At 37.4% G+C, this 24,314-nt stretch overlaps 1 protein-coding gene across 3 annotated transcripts in view; it reads right to left on the bottom strand.

Moving 5' to 3' along the window:
* Positions 1 to 1,236: 1,236 nt before the first annotated feature.
* LOC131065551 (uncharacterized) overlaps positions 1,237 to 24,314 on the bottom strand; it is a 247,724-nt gene continuing 224,646 nt past the window's right edge. For 2 of the 3 annotated variants that reach the window (XM_058000090.2, XM_058000091.2), the window contains exons 10-13: positions 4,402 to 4,476; positions 3,960 to 4,098; positions 3,131 to 3,400; positions 1,237 to 1,976 (exon numbers count right to left, since the gene is read on the bottom strand). In XM_058000090.2, the coding sequence (XP_057856073.2) occupies positions 1,815 to 1,976; positions 3,131 to 3,400; positions 3,960 to 4,098; positions 4,402 to 4,476 (646 nt within the window). In that variant the 3' untranslated portion in view covers positions 1,237 to 1,814. Of the gene's footprint in view, positions 1,977 to 2,463; positions 2,961 to 3,130; positions 3,401 to 3,959; positions 4,099 to 4,401; positions 4,477 to 24,314 lie in introns of those variants that run through there. The other variant, XM_058000092.2, reaches the window with a different exon arrangement.

Raw genomic sequence — 24,314 nt, 5'->3', positions numbered from 1 at the left:
GAAAAGTTTGAGCTCTCATCGGATGTCTGGTGAACGATGTACACTCATGCCCTCATTAGGTAAGCCCAAAAATTACCTACTTCCAAATTAGGATTCTCTTTATAGCTTTAGTACTAAGTATGAGCACCAACTTTTCAACAGATAGAGTTGGACCCTATGAGGGCACAAGTAGAGGATTGTATTCCTCTAAGACATAGACTAGCCTTCTCTATCTGAGGTGATCACCGAAGGTTAAATCCTATGACCCACATATGATAAGCTTATCCGCTCAAGATTGATCGTAGTCAAAGAGCGTACTATGTCAATATACATATGTAATGGTCACGTTGCACCTCAAGCGAACCAAAGGAAACCATGGATAAGAAGCCTACACTACCTCATAGAGCTCATAAGGAATGCTTACAAGTTTTGCTAGTAGTTTAACTCCATTATCATTTATAATGTAATTTAAGTTATAAGTTTTGACAATTTAATTTATTGTTGTACTGAATATATGTCATGCATTAATTGGAAAAAAAATTGTGTAAATTGGGGTTCTTGTGGTTTATCATTACAATTATCAGTTCTAAATTTATACAATTCATGTCTGTTGTGTGATAGTGTATAAAGTTTGGTGACCTTTCAAACCCCCACCTTTTGTAACCTCTAATTTAAAAAAAAAATACACCTCTTTTTGTTCTATTCATCCTAATGATAGATCATGCAATCATAAAAAAAAAAACATATAAAGTTTAATCTAGAAGCTCGTACATTCACTAATATGAATTGTAGAAATATCACATCTCTGATCATAGTTAAGAAGTTTAGCAAGTATGCCAATTAAAATTTTATGAAAAAAAAACAGAAAAATATCGTTTAAAATTAATTTGATTATACAAACTTAAAAAATAAAGCAGAACCTAAACAAAATCTAGAGTGAAGGACAAATGTTCACACCTGCTTTCATATGCCACATAATAAATAAATATTTGAAGTCTTCAAGTATACTATTAAAAAACCAAGGGACACGATTAGACAATGATATATCGTTTGATTGGATAAATAGAGCATATCATTGCACTTCACATCACAGTTTTCCAGTCTTAGAATTTTATAAATATATTTCATAACATACAACTTTGTTAACTGAATATTTAGTTGCATGATTCGTATTTGACAGTCAAAATCCAAGGATGTTATCATGATGCAGATCACTAATTGTTATAACTAAATTTTTAGGAGCAAGACAGTTACAAGGGAGGAGAAATAAATTTTATTAATGTCCACAAATGACCAAGAATATTTGACTATATAATCAGTAGAACCAGCAGGTTTTACATTCAATAGAGATGTGATGAGTAAGAGCAGTGAAAATTTACGGGAGAACCTGTCCATTAGCTTCATCAAATTTGTCGACCTCTAGCCAAATAGGACAGATATATCTATCTTGTAAAATTCAAGGCTGCTGATAGTTATACCACTATACTCTTCTTTTAACTAAATAAACATATTTGGCAACAAATATTTCACTTTCCTGTCAGTGAAAAATCAAGATAGGATTGAATTCCCTCACATGCTGTTACACCTCTTATAAATCTTATCTCAAGAGGAAGTAATTACCCATCTTGTCCATCCCATGCTGGAACAAACATGTCAAATAGTAAAAACTTGATTGCTTTCTATCCAATTGCTGTGACTTAACATTCTCCAAAAAATCATGTACAAGATCACTCTCATTTTGATGCATTCATGCTGTCTTTGATCTTCTCACCATGTAAATCATGCTCACTGTTACCATAAAAATCTTGTAGCTAGAGGAGCCCTGAGGAGAGATGTCATTCACACTTTAAAGCACGTGTAATTCTCCAAGTGGTCCTACTTGAATCTGGATTTGTGTTATGGGCCTCTTGATAATTATTGTTGTTACACATATTTTTGCAAATTGCAACAATAAACTCATCATTTTCAATGGTATACAGGTACATAGCTTGCTCATCCTGAAAACAAATTCAATGTAAACATAGAACACTTAAAAAAGGGTAGAATATCAACATCTGTTTGCAAGATAATAGAGTGAGAATTCAATGGTTCTTCATAGTTAAATGTGATGTATTTAAGAACATCAACTCCAATAGAAAGACTGCAAACTTTATCAGCAAAGTTTTTAGTGCATTGTTCTTTGAATGCATGTTAGACTCAAAAGAACATCCATTTAATTCAGTACACGCATTGATAACATAAGTGGTATACTGATTTAAAATCTTCACTATGGAAAAGAGCTTTACGGCAATAATTGGTAATCTTCAAAAATATGCTTTGCAGTTACATTTTTTCTAGAAATATGAAGAGCCTGAGGGTGATTACTCAATCATGGAATTAAAAAATATAATAAACAGTTCTTTTATTAAAGACCCTAAGGTTCCATGTAACCCATTTGCTTGAATTTATAAACAGAGATTTTCGTCATTACATTAAACTCTTTACAGACAACCACCTACGTTTTAGAACAGGAAAAGCCCTCTGAGATGTGAGCAATGTTAGACATCAGCATGCGTATTTTCTAGATTATAACAAAAATGATAGAAGAGTTCAATAACCGAAATTCAGGGGTATTCTCCAACAGTTTTCTAATTGTAGTTATTCCGAAATATTCTCCAGAAATTATTTGTATGGTCAAAATTTTTTGAATTGCGAAATTTGAACTGGAATGTTCCAAGTTGTTGGCAGTTTACTTTGTGATAGTGATTGCAAAAAAAAAGACTTTCTCTGGCCAAACTTGACTCATAATCTTTCCCCATAAAATGACACTTTCCTCCTCAGAACTATTGCCATGCAATTCCTAAAATACAAGGAATCGTGATAGTGCAGCCCCCTAAAACTATAGTAATCAAGAATGTGTATATGTGATACGTGGAAGAAATGGCTTGAGCGATTCTCAATCATGACCAAACAATTGGCCTTGACAAATCCAAGCTGCCAAACTACAATTGAAAGATGCAAATAAAATGTTCAGAAATTTGTTAAGTTTTGGAGCAAATTTTTTCTATTTTATGGTTGTGAATGTTACACATAAAATAGAAAGTAAGGCAAAGAATACCCACAAGTACCTATCATTAACCATTACCAGACTTAGCTGAGAAAAGATGCATACCTCAGGCCATGTACAAAATTCATTTGGAAACACTTGCAACAATTCTGCTGCACTTTGCCCCGAACAATAGGCAGAGAGCTCCATGCTATCATCTTTAAGTTTAACAGTAAAACTGAAGCTTGGAGTTACTTCCCTGTCACAGACACAGAGACAGAAACTACAGATTGGCAAACCATCAGGTTCTTCGTTCACAGAATGGCCACAGTGTGAATGCGATAATTCTATGTTCAACTGGTGAAGTTCAACTCTTTCGATAAGAACCCTGCAAACCTGTGTGTTACAAAGATTGTCAAGTATCCTCAAACCACCATTTCAATCTTGTCTGCTTATATTGTAGTGTAGGACTTTTTTGGAAGCAGTCCAACAATTAAACACATTTAAAAGCAATTGTAGTTCTTAAAAGTAGAATGCCAATCTGAGCCAGAATCTTAGAGACAAAGTTTGAACAATGAATCAATATGTGAGTTGCATTACAACAATTGTTATGGTGTCATCGATGATTGCTTCCTTCACTATTACATATTGCTAGACGTTTCACATTATTTCTTTCAATACTGCAGATCACTCACAAACATGTGGTCCACCAGAAATTTTGCAAAGTTGCAAGCTACTTTGCTTCCTAAACTATTTGCAGTCAACACATTCATTCAACCATAGCTCAACTTTGTTTAGCAAATGTCTCCTTAGTTCATATCATTACTGCTACACTATAATGATGCATATTTAGGAGATGATGCAGATGCTGAACAATTCTTAGGTTTATGACCATGAAAATTTTAGGTGAAATTGAAAAGTAAACAGATCACTGCAAACACTATGGAAAACTTACTTGTGTACTATTCATCTGAGAGGAAAGAGAGGAAAGAGAGGAAATGTGATGAAGACAGGATGAATTTAGTAATGCTGGAAGCTGACTTATGTTGGTTATTGATGTGTCACCATTGCTTTCATGCCATGAACACTCCAACCTGATAAGCACAAGTAGTTTAGATGCAGCAACAAAATGAATAAATATTCCAGCTTTGCAGTATCAACATGAATACAGTTTCCAAGAAGAAGATAAAACATGCACTGTGCACAATTAAATTCATAGAAATGGTGTCAATGAATCAAAAGCAGAAACAAAAATGTTATACATAATAATTTCATCTGCAACTTATCACCCTACCAGCCCTAATTCCCTGTTCTATAACATGCATGCCCACACATGTACCCACAGTCCTGAATAAAACTGAGAAAAAAAAAAGGAAGGTAATAAGTTGAGTTTTCACCTGCCTTCAGAAGTTGCATAACAGGCCAGGCCAGACAAAAAGACTGTGTCTCCACAGCAGATCATACCAGCTGACCTGAATGGCAGCTATTAAATTTGGTGAGATATTTTTGTGTCTGCATAGTTAAGACAAATTATAGTAACTACAGAAAACATAAGGATATTCAAAACACTAGAGGAAAAACCTCATATGTAATGATTGAGAATGCTTTTGGATGTATTTGTATATTAAATTTGAGCATCAACATTTTGGATCACATTATGTGATCCATCATCAGGATGAGAAAACATTTGATGACTATTTAATTACAAAGTCTAACTGATGACTAATGGTTACATGAGTGAGCTATAGGCTGTTAAGTAACACACAATAACTTTAAATTTTAATAATTCCAAGTAACAGCAACAAAAGAAGGAAGTGTTAAAGACACTAAATAGTAACACCATGTGCATAATCAGATTTTAAATTATAAAACTCGAAAATATTAACCAATTTGCATGATGTATATTGAGGTAGGGTTAGATAAAAAAACATAGTACATTAAATTCTGTAGCTGGTCACCATATATTTTGTGGATTTCATGTATTTTGTTTAGCAAGTCACTGAATATCCAAAGATATTAGCCCTAACAAGCCACCACAATCAACTACACAAAACCAATCAACACTGGTACATGCCAAGCCAGAATCAAGCAAGAAGTTGTATCGCTGCAATATTATAATGGATTTTTGAGTTGTTTTGTTTTTAGACCTAGCTTATTTCCTACTTGGTATAAAGAATCGAGATTGCAAACAATGAAAGTTGCTGCACATTTTCCCAAAACTGGAATCATTTACAACAGCAGAAAAAGAAGAAACGTCAACAGATTTCCATAATCAGCCGCATCATGAAAATACCACAACTATAATAAGGTATTTATTATGACGACCTTCAAAAGAAGACTATCACCTTCAAAAAGAGCATCATATCTACAAAAATGTATCATAAAAGTGAATCCCAGCCAGTAGCTTTTGAATATGTTAATCACATTTTAGATGGTGAATCAAACGTCATTTTTTTAGGAGTATTTTAACACACAAGGAAGCCACTTAAGAGTCTAAGGCTATATCTTACCAAACAACTAGTTCTAGACTTATCCACACCCAATTGACAAGAGATGTAAATGGGTGAGCAAGGACAGCATTCCCTGATCTAAATGAGATCGCATTCACCTGAAGTACTCTAGACACCCAAGATATTGAACATCCCCTTTACTTGCCATTGATAGGTGATGTCATGATACACAGCCAGACAAAACAACCTCACTGAACATGCCCAAGCTTGTATCACCAATTCTAAAGAATCCAGTTATATCCAATTATACTCGGGGCATTGCTCTAGAAGATATACAATGCCTTCAAGGAGGTCCATGGTTTGTGTGCAAATCTAGACTTTTTATAAAACACTGCTCACCTGAGTCTGATTGCATTCAGGTCCTTCCATTTGCTTGAGTTGTTTCAATCATTCTGCTCTCATGATTTCTTGAAGAAGGCTCACGTGTAATCATTCTGTTCTAATTTAGTCTTTGTGATAGGGGTATTTTCAGGGCATGCCTAAACCTTGAATACTCCATGATAGGATCCTCATTAAGGCTTGTGAAGTTAACAATGATACGTCTGAATTTGAGATTTTGGCTGCCTATATTTGCACAAATTGTGTAAAGGATTCTCTTATATATGAGTCTTTAAATTTATTATCTTATTCAAGGATTTATTTTCGTTTCTCCTCTGTTATAACCTTAGATTCTCAAATATGAAGATCTATTGTTATTAGTACTTATGAGTTTTTTGAAGTGTGGCCATTTTTGTTTCATATAACTTTGACCCTTTGATATGGATTGTATGGGGTCTTACAGCTGACCATTTTGATTAGAAATTCTTGTTGGAAATGTTGTCATTGATGGGAAAGGTTGTTTTGTTCAAGCAAGAGTGAGATTGCTTATTGATGTCAAAGTGAGATTGTTGGAAATATTGTCATTGATGACAAACGTTGTTGATGTCAAAGTTTGGGAGATTGTTTGTTATATTGACTTCAATTGTTTGGCCAACTCACGGAATTTTATTATTTTGAAAGAGGTGCAATTGAAGGCCAACTCATGGAATTTTATTATTAAAATTTAATTTTATAGGACCGATCTGTGCTTTATGAAATTAATTTTGGCACCCCAAGGCATATAAAAAAGGTGAAGTGTGTTTGCAAGTATGGTGTGAAAGAATATGTTTTATCATTTAAATACAGAGTAGAGCAGATTTAATACAGAGCAGCTTTTGTGAAGTATGGAAGAGCTGAAAAATAAGTTCATCATCCTTAGAAGAAGAAACATCCAAAAGGTGAAATTTTGCAAAAGAGGTTGATGCCTCCTAAAAGAAGAGATTGGTGTTTCCTACAAATTTTGTTAATGGGGATCAGCATCTCCAGTCCGCTGTTGCTTGCAAATATTGTACAATCATTTAATTTTCGTCATGGCTGGGTTTGGACAGTAAATCCAAGCAGTCCACGGTTTTTTCCCAAACATAAATCTCATGTTCTTAATTGTGTGGATCTCGTGTTTGCTATTATTGTGGTTGTCAGATTTGAAATAAGTAAAAGTTTGTCTTATAGTGATTCATCCCTTGATAGTAAATCCAAGCAGTCCTCCTTTGTAGTTTTTCCCCAAAAGAGTTTCCATGTAAATCTCGTGTTCTTAACTGTGTGGAATTTGTGTTTGCTATTATTGTGGTTGTTAAATTTGAAATAAGTAAAAGTTGGTCTTATACTGATTCACCCCCCTCCTCCCCCACCCTCTCTTGGTATAAGTGTGTGCTCACCAATTGGTATTAGAGTAGGTTCCTTAAAAAATAGTCTAACTGCTAGAAGGTAGTGTTGATGGCGAAAGTCTACACTTTCGGTTAACACAAAATAAAACACTGAATGTATTCTATCTCCTCTTGAATAAGGGAATTGTTGCTGGCAAAAATTGGCTCTTGTTGGTATTTGTGCTTTCAATCAACATAGAATAGAATGTCGAGTGTATCATATCCTCTCTTGTATAAGGAAATCCCTAATGCTGTTTGGACTGATCATAGGGGATAACCTCAAGGTTCCAACTGTTAGGTCTTGACTACCTAAGGATAACCCAGTGGTTGATGTGTATTGTTGGTAAACACGAGGGGACTTGAGCATTCTACAAGCTAGCCTGCATCTAGTATGGCTACTGGTGATGCTTCAATTCTTGAATCGGGTGAAATAAATAACAAAAGGATTAGGGTTTAGAGATCCTGAGGACAATGATAGTAATGGTTGGTGTTGTAAGTAGAAATTTTTTGAATAAACTAGTTCTTGCCCAGCCAGAGATAAACTCACAACTCCACAGGAATAGTGCGAGCTCCAAGGAAATAAAAGGGATTTTCAGACCACGAACATTCATTTCGATACCCTATTCTAACACAATCGAAAACAAACACTCACAATTGAACTAAGAACAATAATGGGTTTAGACTAACCATGCACAGCGGCTTATATTCAACAAGCCCCCATGGTATGAACCAAAAATCAAATCAAATACCCTCACATTTCACCATTAAGATCACTGAACTTTAACTATCTAGATGGAGAGAAACCATGTAAACAAGTTAGGGAAAATGGCAAAACACGATATTTCAATGCTTTATTCATTCGCTCAAACTGCCATTACAACAATTTCTATCCAACAATCCTACTCTATTCTACTTCTAACTACTGCTAATTCTAAAATTCTAACTATCTAACTTTGAAATTCTAACCCTTTTAACCCCCCTTACAATGAGAGAGGCATTGGCCTTTTATAGATTTTACATTCTAAATCAGTGGCCAGGATTCAATCGGTTTGATGGCCCTGATTTGCCTTCTAGAAGTCCTGGCAAGTTTCTAGTTAATGATTTCAACAACCATCAACCACCTTTTCAGCTACCTACAACTGCTTTCAATTAATCCCACTAGAAGACAAAATTTCACTGGGCTCGAGGCACAAAAGGTGAGTCTGGTAGCTGGGAAATAACTAACTTGTGTCCCCCTTTTGGATTGCGTTAAACTGGGCCCACAAGTAGTCATCTTACAATAAAGCAATTGCTTTTACAATAAATTTACTTTCTGTTATTTCTAGCTATTCGTTTCTTCTTCAGCATGTCCTGTAGCATTCTGTGTGCTTTGTCAATGCCTTCTAAAATTCTGGAAACAACACCAATCAGCATATTGCTCTATGATTCTTCCTTATCCAATGCCTTGGCTTTCAACTTGTTGCTATGCTGATGGTGGTAAGGGTCCTTGCTCATCCAACCCTTCTTGCTTCGTCCTTGGGTTTGCTTACTCACATCTTCAAGATGCTGGCATGGAATTCATCTTGTAGCTTTATGTTGGGGATCCTCTGATTCAATTGGTGCTCTGGATGGTAGTGCTTTATCCCAATCGTCTCCACATGGCCTCCTTTGTGTCCTTCATCCTGCATGGACGTATAAGGCAAGGATCAATCACCAATTCACAATTCACTCATTCCTCGAAGGATTTGAACACTATCGTACCCAAGTTGGCCTTTGGGCTCTAAGGAAGTGATAAATTGTATAGGCTTGGGATGAAAGGGAGAAACACTCTAGGAGTGAAGACTTTCCTTGATTTTGAGTTTCCATCAACACTAGCCTTTGGTTGGTCTAGGAAAGGCATTTGATGCCTTCAATCCCGCATTTGTGGCTAGAAAATCCTACCCTAGGAAACAATCTTAGGAATAAAACTTTTTGTATTAGAGGGAGATATTACAACATCATTAAATGTTAGCACAAGATGAGGAAGTTCAGCCTCGACCTCAGCATTGGAAGGGTCACAAAGACCATACTTTACTTGCACCACAGTTTGCACAAAACTAGACCTAAACTTTGGCGTTTCCTATGGGATTTTCAAACCAAAAGTTCATAAAAGTCCGAAAATCTTTTATGCCCTGGAGAAATTCAGTGAAAAGTTCAGCACTTTCAAGGGGATTAGCAAACATAAAGGTCTGATAACTTCGAATTTTCTTCAAATTTTGACCAACTTCGAGATAAAATTCGGGTTTGGCAAACATAAAGGTCTGAAAGTGCCGAATTTTCTTCAAACCTTGGTTCGGTATTTTTCTTGGTGTTGGCAAGTGTTTTGGTCTGTAAGTACCGAACTTTCTTCAAATTTGATCAATCTAGGTGCTAAGTTTGGTGTTTTTAAGTGCTTTGGAATGCTAATGGTTTAGGAAAAATCTGAGTTTTGCCTAGGAAAGGGCCTGAACTTTTGCAAGGTTTAGGGAATGAAATTGTTTCTTTGACATACCTCGCTCCTCTTCCATCTCCTATAGATTATATCCTTCTTAAACATTGCCATTCTTTGCTCATTCTTGTGAGGGGTTTTTTGATGTTTTTGCTTGATGCTTGGTGGCACACAGTGAGGAAGACTCATCCCCTATTCTCTGCAAAAACATTAACTTCGGTGTTTATATCAGACTTTTCCATGGGATAGTCAAGCATACAGGTCTCGATAACTCCGAAACTTGCATGCTTTGGGGAACTTTGGTGAAAAGTTCACCATTTTCAAGGGGAGCAGCAGGTGGAAAGTTTAGCAAATGTCAAACTTTCTTCAAGCAAAATTCTAAACTTTCATAAGCTTTAGCCCCAAACATACATTCTTTCCTAGGCTCCTTGCCAAGTAATTTGGCACATGCTTTTTAGCAAACTTTTGCAAGACAATCAAGCATTTCAGCCCAAAGATCGGCCCCTTTGAATGGGATAGAAAGACAAAAAGGTCCGATTTTGATGCACATGTCCCAGAGTTCACTCTCTCTCTCTCTGTAATGTCCCTACTAGTTAGAGATCATTAACTTGCAAAATAGATTGTTAGAATACAACAAACATATATATATATAGAAGTAATCTAAATTGCAATCTATCTTTAAAATACTTACTTAACATAATCACAACATTTATCTAATAAAAAGGTTACGATTGCCATACGAAAGTATGTCCTTAGGCAGCCGTGAAGCTCACCTTCTTGGAACCCATCTTGGTTCCAAGCCCTCCAGGAAGTCGAAGGTGAATTCGACTCCTATCTTGAATGTGATTTCTTACATCCAAGCCCTCCAGGAAATCGAAGGTTAATTCGACTCCTGTCTTGAATGTAATTTCCTACATCCAAGCCCTCCAGGAAATCGAAGGTTAATTCGATTCCTATCTTGGGTGTAACCTCTTACACCCAAGCCATCCAAGGAAGACCCTATGTCAATTCCTTGCCTTGGATGATGCATCCCATCATCCAAGTCCTCTGAGGGGACCGGCCAGATTCGTCTCTTCTTGGATGAACTTAGTCAACCAAGCCATATATATGCATATAGATATTCAGTATATACTGCCCTCCAGGGATTATCATAATCCCTCCATTAGGCTAAGGGAATTTCTTCCCTATAGCCTTCATCATATAATCACATTAATATTACATTTTATAATTCATTACTGTTTTCCATTCCATAATTTACATCTTCATTTACATATTCTTTAATCTTTCTAATGATCCTAAATATACATACATATTCTACATAGATTACTATCTTTATTGCTACATTCATATAAGTAATCATTAGAGATATATGTATTCATAAAAATGCATATGTGTGTGTGTGGCACACACGTCCGCACACATATATACCTTAAGACTTCTTAACCCCTCTTACCTGTACGCAGATTGTAGCCTGTGGTTGGAGTTCGCACTGTAGATGTCGCCTGCACATTGGGAGGCATACCATAAAGAACACAAATGTTACTTCTTGTAACTTGATAACAATTCTGATCTGATCTTATCAATGGTGATGTCACTAGATGCTTTTGATTCCTTCCCTTTATATCTCTCAATTTGAGGGAGAGGTCACACCTCTTCATCATGTATGCCCTTTGGCAAGAGACATACCCTTTCACCATTAACACCCTTTGAAAGAGTGTAACTCTTCATTATTTCTACCATTTGAAAGGGACACAACCTTTCATAATCAGATCTGCACTTATTATTTAAATCAAATCTGCACTTCTCATCACCAAATTATCTCCCCCCTCAAACGAGGTTTTCTTCTCCCTTTTATATATCATTGTTGAGGGAGTCACAACTTTTCCTTTCATGTCTTTTGACTTTTCATTAACTTAATTAATTTTTTATTAATCATATTTAATTATATCATTTTATATTTTAATTTTATTATTATCATTTATTATTAAATTCTATTTCAAAGTGGGGATATTACTCTCTCTCTCTCTCTCTCTCTCTCTCTCACACACACACACACACACACAAAGATAGCAAGTTAAGAACAACGAGGGTCCTTGTTAGAGATGGGGAATGCGGGTAGAGCACAACAATAATCTCTAATGCTATTCGAATTGATCATAGGAGATAACCTCAAGGTTCCAATTGTCAGGTCTTGAATTGCTTAGGATAACTCAGTGTCAATGTGTTTTGCTGGTAAACACAAGGGGACTTATGCATTTGACAAGTTGGCTTGCATCTAGTATGGTAATCTGGTAATGCTTTACTTCTCAAATTGGGGAAACAAATAGCAAAGGAATAGGGTTTAGGGATCCTAGGGACAATGATATCAATGGTTGGTGCTACAGATAGACAGATTTCAACTAAAACTAACTCCTACTCAGCCAAAGACAAACTCACAATTCCATAGGAATAGTGCAAGCTCCAAAGGGAAGTAAAAGATTTTCAGACCATGAACATTCATTTGGATACCCAATTTTGGTGCAATCCAAAACAAACACTCACGGTTGACCTAAGAGCAACAAAAGGCTCAGACTAACCATGCACAAATACCTACAATCAACAAGCCTCCAATGGTATGAACCTGAAATCAAATCAAATACCCTCACACTTCACCATTAAGATCATTGAACTTTAATTAACTTGATGAAAAGAAACCATGCAAACAGATTAGGGCAAATGGCAAAACACCATGCTTCAATGCTTTATTCATCTGCTCCAACTTCTATTACAACAATTTTTGTCCAACAATCATACTCTATTCTACTTCTACTTCTAACTACTGCTACCTCTAACTTGCTAAAACTCTAACTATCTAACCTCGAAATTCTAACCACTTACAATGAGAGAGACACTGGCCTTTTATAGATTTTACATTCTAAATCAGTGGCCAGGATTCAATTCATCCAATGGCTCAAATTTGCCTTCTAGAAACCTTGACAATTTCGATTAATAGTTCAACAACTCCACCTTTTTAGCTACTTTCAACTATTTTTCAATCAACCCCACTAGACGACAAAAGTTCACGAGGCTCAAGACACAAAAAGGTAAATTTGGTAGTTGTGAGAATAACTGACTTTTGGCCCCCTTTTGAATTGCATTAAATAGGGCCAAAAGTAGTCATTTTAAAAATAAATAATTGTTATTACAATAGACCACTTTCCAGCTCAAACTTAGCTATTCATTCTTTATTTCCAAATGCCCTTCTAGCACTCTGTGTTTGCCACTACCTTCCAGAATTTTGGAAACAGCTCCAGTTGGCCCTACAACACACTTCTCTGTGATCCTTCCTTCAATTCTTTGCCCTTGCTTTCATCGTGTTGCCTTCCTGGTGGTGGTAGTGGTCTCTGCTCATCCAACCCCTCTTACTTTGTCTTTGGCTCTATTCATTGCAGCGTTCCACGGAAACACATTTCCCCCCCCTTTTGGGCCGTGTTTCAAAGACGCGGACGTTTCCGAGGCAAGGAAATGGGGATGTGACGTCTCTCACCATTCCGTCACCACCACCGTTGCTTCGCCGAAGATGGGGAAACATCTCTGCATCTCCCAAGGAGACGTGGAGATGTCCCCAAGTCTCCTTGGGAGACGCCTAGGTGTTTCTCGAGGCGCAGGGAGATGTCTAGACGTCTCCCGTCGCCCACACGTCAAAAGCAATGCAAAAATTAAATTTTAAAAAAAAGTGTTATTTTTGGGGGTTGGGGGTAACCCTAATATGACGTGGGCCCCACCCCTTCCCCCAAAAGAAACACAAAACCACCATATTTGTTGAAATCATTCACATTTTCAAAGTCTTGATTTTTTTTTCAGCAAGCTGAAGACGAAAAACTTGGAGAAGTGTGATTGAAGGAGTGAAAAGAGTGAGTGCAAGTGTGAGAGGAGTGAGAAGGAGCAAGAAGAAGAGGAGGAAGAGCATTCGACAACATTTTGGAGAGACTTTTCAAGCACAAGGTAGGGTTTTTTAGATTTTCTTGTTTTGTTTTTCTGATTTTCATTTCTTTGTTTGTTTAAACATGTTTTTTTTATTTGTTCATCTCAAAATCAGATTTGATGTTGAATCTTGACGGCAAAATGATGAATGAATCATTCATCATTCATCATTTTGCCCTCAAAATTCAACATCAACTTTTATTATTTTTAAAATTATAAATTGTAAATTTTGTTTTCAAAATTGATATTTCAATTTGTTAAACTAGGCTGAATTTATTTTTATTTTGTGAAATGCAATGTTACTATCACAATGAGCTCCCATGACATGAGTGAGGATGAGATGGAAATCCATTCTCATTGTGAACATGATTCAGAATTTGAACCTGAGAGTGAGGGGGGTGACCATGGGGCTGATCCTAGAGCTCAATCTAGTTCCATGGCGAGTGCACCAACTAGTAAAGGTTGCCCTTCAAAGTTGTTGGCACAGTTTGCTAGGGGTGCTTATGATCCTAGATCACTTCTAAGAAAGTTTGCTTCAAGAGTAGAAGGAACATCACGTATAGGTGGGGGAACAAGGAAGTGGAAGTGCAACATTTGTGGGGTTGAATAGTTTGGTAGCATCACTAGAGTAAATGCACACTTACTTTTTTGAAGAGGAAAAGGTGTGGATCATTGTAAGTTTTTGAAGGAAACTAAAAATATAGAGTACAAAATTGAGATGAACAAGCTTTGGGGCGTTCCAGATGACACACATGCTTAAGTCCCTACTACTTTGTCTGCTAGGGCAGCCTTTCATCACAGCCAGCAAGTGCAACATACTTCTCCTCATGCATTGCAGCCGAGAGGAATGATGTTTAGACCTTCATCCACTTCCACTTCTAGTGCCTTGCCACAATCACGAGAGGCTAGGGGGACAAGGAAATGCAAGTTGCAGACATCGTAGAGTAACCCCATAGCTGATATGTTTAATGTGCAGCTGAGAGATGAGATAGATGAGACCATTGGCAGGGTCTTCTTTGCCAATGGAATCCCATTTCATGTTGCACAGTCTCCTTATTATAGGGAGAAGATGTCTATGGTAGCGAAGGGAGGACAATCATATGTGCCACCAGGTGAGACGGAATTGAGGACCTCGATCTTGGATAAGAGCTATTCCAAGATCAATATTTTGATGGAGAAGATAAAGGCATGTCGGGTGGCATCTGGGTGCAACATAGTTATGGATGGGTGGACCAGCATTAGCCATCATCCACTCATCAACATCATGGTCACATGTGCAGAGGGACCATACTTAAAGAAGTTGATTGCACAAGGCATCACAAAGATGCTGATTTTCAGTTTCAGGTCCTCAGGGAGGCTATTGAGGAGGTTGGGCCACAAAATGTGGTCCAAGTAGTGGCAAATGCAGCCCATGCGTGTAGAGAAGCAGGGAAACTCATTGAGGCAGCCTATAGACATATTTGGTGGACCCCATGTTGTGTGCATGCCATGAACAATGGACTCAAGGACATGGGGAAGATTGACTAGATTAGAGGAGTGGTCAATGATGCGAGAGATGTGCAAATGTTTACCTGCAACCACCACACTTCACACGCACTCTTCAAGACTTTTGCGAAGGAGTTCTTGAAACCGGTTGAGACCAGATATGCATCCTATTTCATTCTCTTGGAGAAAATGATTGAGTTGCAAGAGGCATTGCAACTCATGGTTATGACTAAAGAGTGGAATAGGTGGGCTGAGGCCAAGACAGAGCAAGGGAGAAAGGTGAAGGAGAGAATGAAGAGTGATGTGTTTTGGATTGATGCGAAATACATTGTCTCCATCATTTCTCCAGTATTCCAAGTCATCAGATATGGTGATGGGGATGCACCTAACCTTGGAGAGGTGTATGAGTGCATTGACTCTATGTTTGACCAGATGAGGGTTGTTGCACAAGTGAAGGACCCCTCTCTAGCATTCTACAATTAACACATCCGACCAATCATTCAGCGCAAATGGGACAAGTTGAACACTCCTTTGCATATAGCTGCCTTTGCCTTGAATCCTAAGTGGTACAAGGCTAGACTGGGTAGAGTGACACCGATTCAGGATGATGAGGTGAAGGCAGGTTTCTTTAGGTGCATAGAGAAGATGTATGATTCTAGAAATACTGGCATAATTCACACTAAGTGGGGAAGATTTGCCACTCTTAGAGGCTATTTAGATGTGGCAAAGATGGATATAGAAACTATGGCATAGGAGGACCCACTTGTGGTGGAATTGTCATGGTCCGAAATCTTTGACCACCACTCTAGCTATCCGTCTGCTATCCCAGGTTTCCAGTTCTTCAGCTGCTGAGAGGAACTGGTCTACATATAGCTTCATCCACTCTCTTAAGAGGAACAAACTTACCTCTAAGAGAGCAGAGAAACTTGTGGCTGTACACAGTGCTTTGTGTCTCATGGATTGCAAGACACTTGTGTACAAGGAAAGTCCAGCGGCACGATAGGAATTAGAGCCAGAGGAGTCAACACAGATTGATGAGGATGATCCTACCACTTCAGATGTAGGGCTGGTTGGTGTGAGCTTGAGGGATCTTGACCTTGTGGAGTCCAGCAGTTCCAGTGATTAGGAGTTTGCAGATGATTAGAAGCCTCCCTTCACTACATTTTGAGTTTTGACATTTTGGCATTTGTAATGCTATTGCTATTAGTATCTGTATTTGCTACTCATTGTAATGATGAATCATGTAATCATCTTTATAAACTTTGTGATACTTCATATGACATCAGATATTCATATTTTTGATATAATAGAAATCTCCAATTTGACAATATCATTTGTCAAATTTTATTTAGCAATCAGCATTCAAGAAATCTTCGTATTTAGATTTAGTATTTTAAATTTTGCTATGTTATAATTTTACTAATTTCGTATAGTTTCGTTTGAAATGTTTTATTATAATGTTATATTGTTATACATCTTTTCAAAACTAGTTTTTCAAGTACTATAAGTATATGTATAACTATATCAGCACCACCACCCTACCACCCCCCCAACGCCATCCCCTCACCACCACCCCACTGTCCCCAAACTTAGGCCCTTTGTCCCCCCGTCCCTGAAACCCTTCCCCCCATCCCCAATGCCTGTGGAACATTGGTTCATTGACATCTTCAGGGTGCTAACATGGAATTCTTCCTCTTTATCACGGTGATCTTTTTGGCATATTTAGAAAATGCCATGGACTCCAAATTGGTGTTGCAAAGCCTCCCGTTGTCCTAGGTATCTCCCACATGGCCTCTGTTGAGTCCTCCATCCTGAATGGACACCTAAATTCAAGGATCAAGCATTGTTTCATTTAGTCATTCCTTCACTATTATCACATTCCTTCCTATGTCACCACTCATTCTTTTTACTCATTCCTTTAAGGAGCTCAAATTGATTAACCCCTTTGTGATGCCACATTTGGACACTACTTTGCAATCATGTCCAAGAGGGTCTTTTAGCCTTGGCAAAGTGATCCGGGGAGAGCCAAGGATTAAACTTGGCATAAGGAAGAGCATTAGGAAAAAGCCAAACCAGATTCTCTGTAACGTCACCGAAATTTGGCATAAAATGAGAAAGTTTGGCCTTTTCTTTCACCTTGGAAGGATCATTGGACAAGGCTTATTCAACCTTTTACAAAAACACCGAAGTTTAAAGGAGGTTAATCAAGAATTCAGCCTAAAGTTCGGCCTTGGAAACACTTTGGGAAAAAGGATCTACTCCTTAATTCCTTCCTAACACCAAATGTTTGGAAGGTCATGGGTGAATTTCGGCCTAAACCTTGACCTTGGAATGCCAAAAGTTTTGCAAACACCAAACGTTGCTCAAGTTTTGGTGAACTTCAGCCTGAGCTTTGGCATCTGAAGGTATATTGGACATAAGGTTTGTTACTTTTTCATTGGCAAACACCAAAGTATGAGAGGATTAGATGAACTTCGGCCTTTTTCTAAGGCATTTTCAAGGGGATTTGAAAAGACATAATCTGACTTTCTACTTGCTAAAGCCGAGCTTGAAGAGGTTTAGGATGAATTTCGGTGTTTTCTTAGGCATTTGGGAGCACTTTAGGAATAAAGTGTACTCTTCCATGAAATCAAAATCTTTATCACATTCAGAGTCTTTCATTATTGGCTTGAAATAGAATTCTTGATTCCCTCTTCATGCACTTGTATTTCTTTGCATATGACCAATTTTAAGGACTGATTCTTACCTCTCCCCTTAGATTCGGGGAGGCGTGTTGTTGGGTTCCTCTACATGAGTCATGGGAGATTGGGTGCTCTAGAGCTAATTCAGTACAACCCCTCTATCTACCAAACAACCATAGCAAGGCATTCTTATCTACAAACTTGTTTCATCTTATGAACCCTATGAGTTTCAACTCTCTCTCACACTAGCAAGGCAAAAAAAGAATGGGGGTCCCTATCAGAGATGGGGAGTGTGTGCACAACACAACAGGTAGATCTCAGGAGCACACATGGCTTGTCAAGAAGGTTTCTCCACAAATAGAGCTCTATTGTTTGATGAAACAAACCATGCATTAAGGAGCATAAGGATGTGAACTTATCTAATGGCTCTTGTGTTATGTCCCGTTTTAGGATAATTAGGGATTATGGGACGATTACCCTTTCATCTAGTTTGATGAAGGATAAAAGATTGGATAACAAAGCAATGCTGTCTCTAATACGATCTTAGGAATCATGCAAAGTTATATATATATATATATATATATATATATATATATATAAGGATATGGGTTTTCCTGATATAACGATGTGAATTATACAATGAACCTCCTCCACTGATAATGCTGATATCAAATGTTGCGTCTGCTTCTAATCTTTCAAATCATGCAATCAATAATACTTTTCATGTCTGATATGTCAATACACTTATGCAATTCTGAAAAACCTGATATCACTTATAGTGATATGTTGCTGTTTCTGATTGGGAGATGTATGCTTGCAACAATGGTTGAAGGTGTTGTTTCTGATATGCAGGATATTAATTGCAATGATAATGTGCCTACGGCATTTGCTCACTGAGAGCAATCCAAACTGAAAGATAAATAAAGATACAAAACTCCACGATGCCTCTAATGCAAGAATTGACATAATATTTATACATTGCTGTCCAAATGGATAGGTTCATTGGTTGTGTCTCATCATGAACTGGAAATGTAAACCGCCTCCTTTCATTATGGTTAGTTGATTGATATACTAATTTTGCTTGTCTCAACAGTTATATGCATCACTAGTTTTAGTTATGCATCATTGAATCACCTTATGTAATAATGATTCCTTGATGAATCAGATCGATGTTTATCTTTGAACTGAGGCTGCCTTACTTCAAAGGTCGATACTCATGAATGAACATGTCTTCCTCTATTAATGTAATCTTCATACACTGATTAAGTGCTGGCTTACGGTATCTATCTTGCAACTGTGATTATTATCAATGATAGTGGTATCGTATTTGGTGATGATTAATCTTACCTTCATGCCAATGATGTCTTCTATCTCGGCTATTCAATCTATTCTTTATATGATCGTTGTTCTTGAGGATGAACTTGATTCCCTATCTTCATGATGATATTGGACCTTCTTGGAATATCAAATCATGACCCTGCTATGATATCATGGGAGTTCATAGATGTCGACCTAAGATTGTGATCAGGTATACGGGATATTTTGAGGTCATTGTGCTTAGCATGATAGAGAATGCAAGGATGTAAAACTCGACGAGTTTCTGCAAAACTCGCAAGCCCTAATCAGGCGTGAGGCACTCGCAGGAAAACTCGGCACCAAGTTTAAAAAATTATTGCAACGCTTTTTTCGCGTTTAACTCGCTGAAAATCGCGTTTACCTGTCCAAAAACTTGGTGGTAAAAAACAAAAAAAAAAGATATAAGTTGCAAAAGCCAAAAAACGAAAAACCTATTTCGCATGCCATTTTTGTGTGACGACTGGTTCGAACGAATCCGCCATGACGGCGACACAAAAATCCGCCGATTCTGTCCGGGTAGGGCACGATTGGAGCAAATATTCACGCAATAGGGTAGGATTTGGATTCGAACAAGGTTTTCTTTCTCTCATTAAATTATTTATTACACTGCATTTTTTAGTACTGTTGTCTGTTAGTTTGTAATATATAATTTTTTATGGTTTATCTTATGGATCTGAAAGGGGATAAAACTACTGAAAGTAGTAGCTGGTATTATTTATGTTGTGTCCATTTTAAAATGTTGTTCGTTATAAAAGACCATTTGTGTTTTGTTGTTATTTAGCTGTTATGTTGTCTAGAAATTGTTACAGTCTATGATTAAAATTTAAACTTCTTAACAATGTTCTAAAGAATCTTAACTGTTGCATTTTTCTATAGTTAATTAATTTAACACCGCGTTTTTAAGATTTTAAGACTTTTATTTTATACTGTTATTTTTAAATAATAGTCTTAATAAGTTTCTAACACTATTATTAAAAAATAATAGTGTTTAAGTTTTTAATATATTAAGTTATTACAATGTTAATAAGTTAAATTAGTTAATATATTAAATTGTTATTAACAGTTAACACCGTTATTCAATATTAGTCTATTATTAATAACAGTGTTATATTGACAATTGTAATATAGCTAGGAATGTAGGAAATTGGATTTTTTTTTCCTAAATGTTGGCTCCTTGTTTTGCAGCTTGCTAGGTTCCCTTCCTACTTTGCTAAAAGCAAATGGCTTCTACAGGCGGAAATGGTGGATCTAGTGGCAGAAAGGGAGACCCTTGTTGGAAACATGCGATACCAGGCAACAAATGAGGAGAGGTCATTTGTATCCATTGCACTAAGCTTATGAAAGGTGGCATTAATCAGCTCACATATCACCTTGCAAAGATTGAATGGCGAGATGTCAGACCATGTACTAAATGTCCTGAAGAGGCTACGTGAGATGAAATAGCAACGCTTGATGCATATGATCAAAGGAAGGCAACAAAAAAGAGAATATCAAAGGCAATGGCAGCCTCAAGGGCAGATTTGAGTTCTGTAGGGTCACATACAAATGTGGGGGCATCTAGTTCTTCCCTTGGGTCACGGATACGAGGAACGGGAAGTGTGGGCAGCCAGATGGAAAGCTACTTTGTTCCACGTAACACTCCTAGTGCACAACCTGGATTGCAGGGCACTACATGGAATAAAGAGGCTCACCAACAGGCAAAGGTGGCGTGTGCTAGATTTTGGATCTACAACAATATTCCGTTCAATGTTGTTTCTAGTCCATATTGGGACCATTTGGTCACCGCATTGACTGTGGCAGGTAAGGAGTTCAAGTCCCCAAGTCGCTATGAGATGAGTGGGCCGTTATTGCAGGATGAGGTCCAAAACATTCACGCATTAGTGGGAGAGTAAAGGAGTAACTAGGAAAAGAATGGCTGCACCATTCTTTTTGATGGATGGACGAATGGTAAGAATAGGACACTCATCAACTTTCTACTTGCTTCAGGGGGACAGTTAGTATTTTTAAAATCAATTGATGCCTCCAATGAAGTGAAGAATGCAGAGACCTTGTGCAACATGTTGGATGAGGTGGTGATGGATGTGGGAGTGCGGAATGTCGTCCAGGTTGTGACTGATAATGCAGCTGCATATGTGGCCGCCGACAAACTTCTAATGGCTAGGCATCTGACATTATTTTGGATCCCTTGTGCTGCCCATTGTCTTGACTTGCTCCTTGAGGACATAGGGAAACTAAGCTAGGTGAAGAAAGTGGTTGAAGATGGAAGGAATATCACCAAATACATCTACAATCACACATGGGTCCTCAATCTTATGAGAGAGCACACTGAGAGTAAGGATCTTGTGCGATCGGGGGTCACACGCTTTGCTACCAATTTCTTCACCTTGCAGAGCATACTAGTTGCATTGCCCAACCTGAAGTGGATGTTCATGAGTGAAAGATGGTTGGGGAGTCCTTATGCTAGGAAGCCTGAAGGACTGAAAGTTGTGGTTGCCATTTTTTATTCTAATTTAACCAAGGTGGTGGAGGAGATCATCAATGTAAGTTTTGAAACTTTAATTGACGATTTATTATTTAATTTTCTAATATTACAATCTGCTGATTTTGTTAAATTTTTTATATGTAGGTGTCGGAACCGTTGGTGAGGGTGCTACGAATAGTGGATGGGGATCATAACTCCATGGGGTATCTATATGAGGCCATGGATAAGGCAAAAGAGGAGATTCAACACTTGTATGGGTCAAACAAGACCAAGTATGAACCCATATGGTGCATAATTGATCGGAGGTGGAACCACCAACATATTCATGCTGCTGCCTACTACTTGAATCCCAAGTTTTTCTACTCCCCGAGTTTAAGAGTAGATGCAGAGGCTAAAGTTGACCTTGACACATGCATTCGGAGATTAGTTGATGATGAGAACCTTCGAGACTTGATACTTGATGAGTTGCAGAGCTATAAGAAGGCCACAGGGCCATTGTTTTCTTCACCTGATTGGAAACGTAGGAGAGACACCCTACAACAAGGAAAAAAACATACGTTTAATTTTATTTTACCATTTATTTCTCTCTTTAAGATTATTAAAATCTTTACAAGTTATAAATGACATTTTTTATCCTTGTAGATTTGTGGTGGGAAGATTATGGTGCCACAGCGCCTAATCTTCAAAAGCTTGCCATCTGCATATTATCACAAACTTGTAGTGCTTCTGGTTGTGAGTGCAACTAGAGTGTTTTTGAGGCCATCCACACAAAAAAGTGCAATAGGTTGACTCAACAATGCTTGAATGATCTTGTCTATGTGCAGTACAACCTTTGATTGCATGAGAAGAAGGTGCAAGGGCAAGATTCACATGAGGCACTTGACTTGGATGACATTGATCCATATTCAGCAAAATGGGTTGCTGCTCCTAATGATGTTGATAATGATTTGGATCCATTCCTTACTGATGAGCAGCTAAGTGAGTTGGAGAGGGTAGGAGAGGAATGGGATGCGGAAGTGGCAGTACGTGAGGAGGAGCGTGAGGTTGATCATGCAACAGAGGCACCTATTGAGGATGTTGCCACTACTTCAGCACCAACCCCCCAGCGACAACAATTTGTTTTGAGCTTTAGTCGTAGGCGCAATTTATGATTTCTCATTTCCATTGATACCAAAACTTAAACTTGATATGTAATCAGAATTTCAAAGGTTGTAATTGTTTTGTGGTCTATGTCACTATGATACATTGATATGTACTGAACTCTAATTCATATGTTGCACTTGTTTTTTGGTTTATGCTATGTATTTAACTCAAACTTTGATTTATATATCATGGAAATCAGTATATTTTCTACAAATTTGGTGTAAATGTGTGTTTTTGAGTAATATTTAAAAAAATATATATTTTCAAATGTTCGATAAAGTTACCGAGTTATTGCCGAGTTTTGGCGAGTCTGAGTTTTTCAACTATGAGAGAATGTATATCCTTGGATTCTTCTTGGGATGATCAATAGCTTACTCCATAGATGCTTGCAAGTCTTTATTTTATGATATGATGCTAACCCTTTGCATTGAAGGTGTACAAGTTTTATCAATGAGGCTCTTCATATTGAAGGTATGACTATTACTTTAAATTTTTGGTATTGTTATTTTATTATTGTCTTATCTTGATATAATGAATAAGAAACTAGTAATATACTTCTTGGTGTTAATGTTGATAGCTATGGTCGGACTCCTTCAGGGCCGACATAGCAAATGCAAATGTGTAATTGGCCTACCGACCTTACACATTTAACTTGTTCGACTTTTATACATTGCCAACTTTCATATTTTGAATCGATTTGTTAACTAAACATAACTAATATATGTTCCACCACATTGGAAGATGTATTAATTATATTATAACCGATTTCTAATAAAGAGATGTGATGGTTTATAAGAAGCCGACTATTGGGATAATCGTGTTGATTGATGCACACTTGAGTGGGTATATATATATAGTTCGTCATCCTCCTTTCACATGCATCAAACATTCAGCAGATCCTATTCCTCCATTAGCATATTGACATCCTTCAGCAGTGCGTGTTCTTCTCCAGCAGATTGACATCATTCTTTAGCAGTGTGCTTTCATCTTCAAGGCAACTATTGATATAGAAGTCAGATCGATCAAGATAGATATTCATCAGCAGTTCAGATTGCATCCAGCAGTCTAGGGTGAATCCATATCATTCTACTGCTTCAAAGTGAAGCAATTCTTTGTAAAGATACTTGTCATATTTGAAATAATAGAGACATATTTTATTGCTGGGTTTTTCACCTTCAAGAGGAAGGTTTTCCCAGGGTAAATTCTGTGCATTTGTGTTTGAATTATCTACATCTAATCTGATCACTAAAATTTAACAAAAAGTTCCAGAAAAATATCAAAACAATAACTAAAGTCTATAGCTCGAAGGAGCCTGCATCCTTCCAACAAAGGCGTCTAAGATAGATCCTAGATGATGTAGCAGCCATAATATTGTTTTAACTATGAATATGCAGAGAATTGAAACAAGGGATATGTATTATGTAGATTTTTATGATCATGATTCATCATTGGCCTATTACTTGCTTAGACTTATAGTTTGGTGGGGGTTTGGGGGCAACACCAAAACGAGGTTGAGGGCACAA

Source organism: Cryptomeria japonica, chromosome 4 (genome assembly GCF_030272615.1).
Source record: "Cryptomeria japonica chromosome 4, Sugi_1.0, whole genome shotgun sequence".
In the NCBI taxonomy this organism is placed as follows: Eukaryota; Viridiplantae; Streptophyta; class Pinopsida; order Cupressales; family Cupressaceae; genus Cryptomeria; species Cryptomeria japonica.
Note: the sequence above shows the minus strand (reverse complement) of the source record. Positions and strands in the feature narration are given on the sequence as shown.